A 9,027-nucleotide genomic window follows, 5' to 3' on the forward strand; every position below is an offset into this window, starting at 1 on the left:
GTGTCTTGGTCTTTTTCAAAAGTAGGATGTGCTTCAATGGTTTCTCTTTCTTCCTGAGTTAAGTCCACCTTTAATGTCTTAAGAAGAATTAGTCCAGTTTTTAATCAGAGTTGGAATAAAGTGCCATCTTTATAAACAGTGATGTTAGAAGTTGCACTCCATCGAAAACGAATCTTGGCTTCCAGCAATTTCAAAGAAAGGGGCTTTAATAGTTTTCTTTTTTCTAAAGTCTCTGGAGGTAGGTCTAACAGTATGAGAACTTTTTGGCCTTGCAGTCTTTAGGACCTGATCTCTTGTTGCTGCATGCACGAACTGCACCAAAATATCTCTCGGGCGGTTTTGGCGAGCTACCGCTAATGGGCCTAGTCGTTGTGCTTTTGCAATGGCTGGGGCCGAGCCCTCCTCTGTGTTTAAGACTTTAGCTAGCCAACCTGAAATAAAAGAAGATAAGTCCTTCATACCTTGTTCTGCACCCTCTTCCACTCCTCTGAGTTTCAAATTAAATTGACGCCGTCGATTTTCCAAAGTAATGATCTTTGCTTGCAGCTGATTCTCGCCATGTTTTAAGGCCTTTACGTCGACTTGGAGGCCCTCTGCTGCTTCCAGGGACAACACCGCTGCCCTGCCCGCCACTCCCAGACCTTCCGTTAGTTCGTCCAATTTGGTTTGAACAGGGTGTAAACGTTCTACCATGGACTCTTTGAAGAAGTTTTGCAGGTCCTCTTTGAGGTTCAGTAAGTCTTTCTTGCTCAGAGGACCTACATTAGACTCCAGAGAGCCTTTTGCAGCTGCCATGTTGGAATTCCTCTCTACTGGAGACGTTGGAGTTGTTTCTTTTCTAAAATAAGTAGCCACCGAAGCAGGATCTTTCTTTGTCGATCTCCCTTTACCTCCTCCAGACTTTCCCATGCCTTTTTTCTGCTTAGAAGGTGATCATCAATGATTTCTGTAACCGGAGGATAAGAGTTTCTGTGGAGCAGTTAAATCATGTGACCGTCATGTTGCGCCGCTTGGCTCCCGAATAACCAGTCTTCCTTCCTTCTCTCTCCTCTCGGCCCGACTCCCAAGTTTACTTTTTAAAGACAAAAAGGATGCTTGCCTAAAGAGAAATCATTAAGACACTCAGAACTGACCTGGCAAGAATTCACAAGCTAAGCTAAAGGATGCCAAAATTAATAGGGTTGAATAAAGATCACTTGTACTTTCCATGCAAAACAGATCTAAGTTTTTAAATAATTGTTAATAGAGTAAATATCTCTGAATGTTTATAGCTGAGAATGAAAGGTTATGGATAAAATGTTTTTGTATGTTTATTGAAAAAGAGAAAACTAGTTAAGTGTTAAGGAATTGTGTCTGAAATTGTCAAGTAAAAAGTTGGGAGATATTCCAAAAGATTTGGGAAAACAAAATAATTAATCATGCACACCTGTTCATTAGTGTGTGCTTTTAAGTTTTTAAGGACTGACCAGCTACTAACAAGCTGATGGAGTCATAGATACTGGAAGCCAATTAAAAGGGGCAATTAGAAATGCAGAACTTATATTGTAAAAGAGGACCCTCTGCTGGCTAAAATGAGGTGGTGTATTTTACAAATTAAAAGCTTTAATTTAGCCAAAAGGAAACATTATAAAATTATTAAAAATATTCCGATGGACCAAAATAAAAACTGATAAGATAGGTTCAGTGCATCTACAAGAGCTTTATGCCATAGGCTACTCTAAAACACTAAAAGAATTCATGTAAAAGGTTTAATTCTTTAGAATGTCATTGTAATGATATATGCTTTCATACTTTGTATATTTTAGTGAAAATAAGCTTCTAAAATGCTTTAAGAATATTGTGTTACTTTTATATGCATGTAATAATGTAAAAGAACCATTTTTGTAATGAAAATATCTAAGTTTTGTACTGAAAATGAACTCAGCCTGAGAGTTCATTCAAAGGTAAAAGGAGTCTAAAAAGAAAGCCAAAAAAAGTAAACAAAAAGACAAATCAATTTAATGAGCAGTGCACCTGCATTGTAAAGTTGAGATGTGGCCAAATAACATCCTGTGTATCAAATATGTGATTGATGACTGATCAGACAAAGAAAACTGAACTGAGCATGTCTACATGATGCCAGTGATGATGTAAAGTGAGGAGGAGCAAGAAGAGCATATAAGCAAGCTCCTGGCTGTAACACATTGAACATCCATGCTGAATTTTAGCTGTGAGGTGTTCCTTATTCGAATAAATTCTTTTGTTACCCTTTACTGCCTGGATGATTGTTTTAACTGTGTGGTTTATCGGCTAGCCACACAAGTCAAAGAACCTTAGCGCCCTCGGGCGTTGGCTACACAACTTTAATGCCAGTACCTCACAAAGTAAAATTTTTGCTCACAAGACTCCACAGCTTAGAAGGAACAATGGTTGGGGTAATTATTTTAGAAAGCTGCCCTGTTGTACTGCCCTCTGAGCAGCAATTAAGACTTGTGCTTATTTGCTGACTATTCTGTGGCACTTCTATGGGAAAAGGTAATGCATGTACCAAATGTTTCACTCCAAGGCCACCATTTGGCATGCAGGTATGGCTTTTCTGCCACAAATACAACGGAATATAGATAATGTATGCATAATATGCTAGTTGCTTGGGAACTTTATTCATAAAACCAATAACCATACTTATGAGGCTATATTTGAATGAGACCTTAACACAGGAACTTGTTTTTGATCACGTAGCTCACAAATGGTACATGCAGTACAATAATAGGGAACAGAATGCCTTTGAGCATGAGAAGAATGCCTTTTCCTCACTAGAGAGTAATGACCATCACACATCTGAAATGGAGAAGTGATTCCTGGTCACAGGCTGTGATCTCCCACCTTTGCACTTCTGGTTATAGAAGGTAAATGCCCCATTTCAGAAATGCTCATTTGTACATGCCACAGAAATTCAAACGTTATCTCTTCATCGGTCTTGCCACTTTCACATTTTAGTTCCAAAAAGGTTCAATGTATCATCAGTGACTTACAGCCTCTACTGAATAATGACAGTTCTCATTTATAAGCACTGGGGGTAGACATTTTCTTGCACACAGACAGCCCCCCATCTTAAACCTCACCCACAATAACATATAATTTGAATATGGACACGCATACCAGAGCTTTGCAATAAACCCAGATGCCAACTTTGCTGCCATATACACCCAGACAACACGATCACAGGACCTACCAACATCAACTATGCCATCTGAAACTCATTCTCATCTTCTAACATTCGGATCTCTACATAGGGCAAACAGGTCAAACCCTACACAATTCCGGCATTAAGAATCACAAGACTGAGAAATCAGTTGGAGAACACTTCAACCTTCCAGGACATTCAATGGGTGACCTCAAAGTAGCTGTTTTATTGCAAAGGAACTTCAGGAACAGACTAGAAAGGGAAATTGCTCAGTTACAAGTTACTACAACACTCAGAACAATGGAACCCCCAGGACATAACAAAGACACTGGTTTCTTATCTCACTACATATGTTAATATCATTCAGTCTTTACATCTGTATTCTTACCAAACCCCCAGAAGGGGTATATATCCTCTTTATTTTATTCCCTATTTGTAATAGTAGATTGAATGTAATTAATAGTAGAATGTAACGTAATTTGGAATGGTAGACTGGAATGTATTTCTCTGATCTGGGGACAGGGGAGATATGCTGAACAGCCAATTGCACCACCTCGGAGAAGAGGATGCTGTACTGTTGCCCTCCTTGAGAGGAGATGGATGGAGCGTAATAGTAGGGTCAATTACTGCAGCATTCCACAGTTAAGAAGGGTACATCTGCCCATCAAACTCCAATTTTGATACATTTATTTCTTTCACTATGTTTCCCCCCAGAATTAAACCCAAACAAATGTTGACCATATAAACTAAGCTTGTTATTCCAATTTGGTCCCTGCATCTGTTAAATACCTTTTTTATGCTGTATGCTAATTTGCTCCTCATCCTCTATCTATATGTATGGACTCGTAACCTCAATTTCAATGATTCTGAAGAAGTGTACATGCACACGAAAGTTTGTACCTTGAATAAAACTTTGATAGTCTTAAAGGTGACACTGGACTTGAACTTTGTTTTCAGTGGCCAACCAGTTCCTCTGGAGGGCCAATAACAGCACACAGAGGTTGAGACCTTCCCCTGATGTTGCCTACTCGCTCTGGGATTCAGAGGTTTTAATCATGCTCTGTGTAAAGAAGTATTTCTTTTTATCCATCCTGAATCTACGGCCCATCAGTTTAATTAGATAACCTCAAGTTCTAGTATTTGGGGGGTGGGTTCTCTTTGTCAACTCTCTTCACTCCATGCATAAGCTTATAAACGTCTATCATGCCCCCCCTTAGTCGTCTCTTTTCTAAACTGAAAAGTCCCAGACTCTTCAGCTTTTCCTCATAGGAAAGGTACTCCAACCCCCTAATCATCTTGGTCACCACCCTCTTCTGTACTTTTTCCAGCTCTTCCAGTGTTTTTGAGATATGGTGATCAGAAATGTATACAGAATGATCCTTCACATAATAAGCCCTGAGTATGTGTTAACCACATTGTTCAAAATAGAAATTTCCCTAAATGCAGCATCTTTATTTTTCACCAAGCCTTTCCCAGTCATCACTTTCATTCATAAAATGATACCCAGTTATTCTATAAAAATACACCACTTGCACGACAAAACTTCCTAGCATTGTGACTAAGAACATGAAGTACAACAGTAGCCAATAAAAGTAAATGGCACAAGCAACCTAGTAGCCATTCTTAATTACTCTCTGGTAGAAGCTAAACAGCAGTTTGCATCAATGGACCTTATTCAGAGTTATGGAAGTACCAACAGCCAGTACTGGGGATGGTTCTTATAGTCTATAATAGCAAGAACTGACCCCAAAGTCAAATGCCTTTGGTTTGTCTGCAGCACCCAAGCTCAATCAGAGTGGACTACTTCACAAACAATCCTCCAGAATGTCATTATCGAACCACTGGGAACAGGACATGCTTCTTCAATGAGTCTCTTCTAAGGCTGTTGTGCTCCACAACATTATGTAGCACATATGAAGTGTTAAATACATATGACAGCAAGACAAGATTTGTTTCTGCTACTCAAAATCTTGCGATCACAGGAAATATTAAGCAGAAGGGACAAAAATGTTAATATTAATCAGGCACCCATTCTTTTACAAATATACCCTACGCATAATTCGATCAACTCAAATACAAGTGTTGTTACCCTCTGCCAATGTTTGGTCATTACCAAATAGTTTATATAAACCACCTCCTCACTGGACATCTGATCAATGCACATGTTTGGAGATAGTCGAATAACAGCCTTTCCTATGAAACAAAGGGAAGCAACGATTTCACACCCATTCTTCTTTAAGATGAATTTTGTAAGCCGCACACATAATGCATAGTGTGAGATCTGCAACTTGGGAGTGACGTTTACCTAAAGAGACAGATGCATGACAAACACACTTGTAGTTCATAACAGAGCCAGATGTGTATACAAACCTAAAATCAACAACTACATAGCAGTTTGTGTATTGACCTTTCTTAAAATGCACAGCCATCTGCACCTAGAACATCTTTTTTTAAAAAAAAAAAGGGAGAGAAGAAAAAGCTGCTGAATGGCTACCCATTTGCTGTTGCTCCTTGTTATTCTTATCTGTCTGTGCATGCTGATGCAGATGATTAAAAACTATCTTCCATTTTGCTAACCTACAGGCACTATAAATAAAGGGGGCGAGGAAATACAGCAACAACCAGCCCCATAGCCAGAAATTTTGGGTTGGTGGGGCATGGGGAAATTTTGTGGGGCAGCAGGAGCAGGGAGAGGGACAGCTGTATGCCTTTCCTGAACTCCAAGCACCACTCCCCTGCGGGAGGTGAGGGAGAGGGGTGGCTGCTGGCCGCACGCCTTCCCTGAACTCCAAGTGGCAAATTCACTGCTTGGGGTTCAGGCGCAGGCAGCCCTTGCTTGGGGGGGGGGGACAACATTTAAAATGTTCCCTTTAAATGTTGTTTTTCAAGCAGGGGTTGCCCATGCCTGAACTCCAAGCAGTTAAATCTCCACTTGGAGTTCAGGGACGGCTTGCGGCTGCCCCTCTCCCTCCCTTCCTGCAAGATTTAAAGGGCCCTCCAGCTGACTGGTTGGCCACGTGCTCCCGTTGATCAGCTGAAGGACCCTTTTAATATCACAGGAGGGGAGAGAGGAGGAGAGGGGCAGCAGCTGTTGTGGGACATGCCTCACATTTGAGGGGGTGGAGCTCTGAAATGCCCCATTGTAGCTACAGGCCTAGCAACAACCATCAAGCTACAACAGCACAGTGGACAAAACACACCCCATCTACTCTGATTATTTATGTTCTTTCTATGAATAGATTCAGCTGTCAGCTTTAAAGGAAAACTTACAAGTCAAACCATGTTTCCTAGGTCCTTTAAAATTCCATTTCTATTAGAAATGCAGCATTTTTTCCTTGTACTTAAAAAAGTGCACTTACAATTGCAAGTGATTCAAAATAGTTTGGGATGTAGACCATACAAAACATTCCATAATTAAACAGAGCCCTGGCAGAGATTCATAAGACCAACTGTCAAAGTATGGCACACTTTCATCTGCATATACCAGCACCTCTGGCTTTTCACACACTTGCTCACAGGAATTTACTCATATGCAATACAAATCTCTTTTTATGTTACTTCATTTCCAAGTCCATCAATTCAAATCTATTCACTTAACCGTGTTCATTAACATATATTGTTCAGCATATTTCCTCTCACATGGTCACAACACAACCACAACATGGAATGTACTCAAATATATACCAATACACCATAAGGTGCAATATGCCCAACTCTCAAAGACACAGGAAGCAGGCTTAGGAAATAGAAACATATTCAAGCATTGCAGGCTTCGAAAACTGAAATACATAGCAGACAGACACAAATGTCCAAGTATTTCATACACATTCATGGTCCATATCCCCGTAAACACACAATCTCAAAAGACATTCAGATATCTGTCTCTGCATAAGGTAGTGTGCAGATTGCCACCGACAAACAAGAATTATCAGATGATGCCTTTTAAAAAATGAGGATTCACTGAATGAACATTATGCAGCGCATGTCCTCTTGCTAAAGCATCGGTCCTGTGCAGGTCAACATTGTTTTATGGGACTAGGCAGGTATAATAGGAGGGCTCCTGAAACCTTTCACACTGCAAGTGGTCTGACTTCTGAGGCTCCACCGAGCCATGAGGGTGGCTGTCCTATATGTGTGGGGGGGTCTATTTTGTTAGATGATTAATGTGCTTCGCTACACATTTCTGTTGAACGCTGTGGGGGTGGGGTTGTTCGATGCGCCTACAGCATGTCTGTCATGAACCTGGCTGTTCGGAGTTATCTGGGATGGAGGAACTGGAGAGCAGACAGGAGCGGCTGGAGGAAAGTGTCGTGTGTTCGGAGCTTCGGGGGGGGGGGCTCTGTCACGCGCACAGCCTCGAAGGGGGCGACCCTTCCCTCCATTCGCACCTGCTGGTGTCAGCAGGCGCAGCCGGAACAGGACGGACGGGCGGCTCGTTTGGTCGCCCTCCCCAGCAGCACCGGCAGCAGCAGCCGCCGCCACCTCCCTCCCTTCCCCACAAGACGCCCCGGCCCGAGGCTGCCGCCGGCGCCGGCCACCCTTCCTCCATCCCCGGCAGTTCCCCAGGCAGCCGAGAGAGCCTTACGTTCCCAGGGTCTCCTTGAACGCGAAGATCTTGTTGATGTCGTCGGCTGGCTTCTTCCACGAGGCGCCCTCCTCGCCGTTCTCCTGGGCCATGGCAGCCACGGCCCGAGCTGGGGCGGAGGATGCTCGCCCAGCGCGCGAGGGAAGGAACGGGGTAGGCTGTCGCCTCGCCTCGCCGGCTTTTGCTTTCTCTTCCTCCTTCCCGCAGTCTGCCCCGGCGCCCTCCTCTCTTGCGCGCGCCGACTTCCTGCTTGCCGCTGCCGCGCACTTCTGCCTGCTCCAGCTGGCTAGGCGCCTGCAAAACTTCGCCCTCCCGCTCTTCGCCGCCTTTCTTCTTCAGCCTCGTCCTCTCTGCCGTCCTCGGCGATGTGTTTTGCCTGCTTCCTCCCCTTAATTCATGTGGAGAGCCTCTCTTCGGAACGGCGATGGTCGGCGCCAGGTTCAGGGAGCGCAGAGCGCCAACGGGAGCCCCTCTTGCTAGCTGTGCCTTCTGCTTGGGGTCGCCAACGTCGCGTGCACACACACACACCCCTCAGGAGAGAGGGCTGCTTCCCTAAAGCGAGTTGGCCGGTGGAGGGCTGGCGGGCTATCCGCGTGAGAGGGACCGACGCCTCCGGCTCGCCTGAGGCGGCTCCTGCTGCCTGCGAGAGATCTCACTGACACCTCGGCGGCGGCTGGTTGTTATGGCGATAGAAGGGCGGAAGCGAGGAGGGAAGCCGCCTCCGGGCTTCTGCTGGCGGCTCCTCGAGCCCCCCTTCAGAAGGACTCGAGAGTCTCGAGACAAATTCGCATTGCGCCAAAGGAACGCGTCGCCCGGATGAGGAATCCCCGCGCGCCTTCTCTCTGTTGGCAGCCGGCCGCTCCGTAGGGGGAGGGAGGCGGATAGCAAGCGAGCCCTGGCGCTCCCCCCCCCTCCCCGCCGCGCAGGCCGGCTGCGGTCTGCGCTGGCCCTCCTTCCTCCGGGGCTGGCAAGGCGCAGAGCTCCAAGGGCAGCGGCGTGCCGCAGTGGAGAGGGTGGCTTGCCAATGATGGAGGCGCCCTCCCTGGACCGGCACCAGGCCTCGATTTGAGCTCGCGGGGAGAGGCTAGAAGGGGCCCGGCGGGCTCTGGCTTGGTCTTTTGGAAAGTCTGAAGGAGGAGAACCAAGGCCAGCCGCCGGCCACCTCAACAGTCCACTGAATAGGGGTCACCCTACTAGGACCTAATGGAATTTCATTCAGCTCTCCAACATTTGACTGGCCTAGTTAGTAGAAGCACATTCTGGCAGGCAACCAAAATCG

The 9,027-nt window shown here is 45.0% G+C and overlaps 1 protein-coding gene across 1 annotated transcript in view; it reads right to left on the reverse strand.

Moving 5' to 3' along the window:
* CAMK1D (calcium/calmodulin dependent protein kinase ID) overlaps window positions 1-7,840 on the reverse strand; it is a 239,085-nt gene extending 231,245 nt beyond the window's left edge. The window contains exon 1 of the mRNA XM_015412002.1: window positions 7,749-7,840. Within this exon, the coding sequence (XP_015267488.1) occupies window positions 7,749-7,840 (92 nt within the window). The remainder of the gene's footprint in view (window positions 1-7,748) is intronic.
* Between the last annotated feature and the right edge of the window lie 1,187 nt (window positions 7,841-9,027).

Source organism: Gekko japonicus, unplaced genomic scaffold (assembly GCF_001447785.1).
Source record: "Gekko japonicus isolate JY-2015 unplaced genomic scaffold, Gekko_japonicus_V1.1 scaffold679, whole genome shotgun sequence".
NCBI classification, from domain to species: Eukaryota; Metazoa; Chordata; class Lepidosauria; order Squamata; family Gekkonidae; genus Gekko; species Gekko japonicus.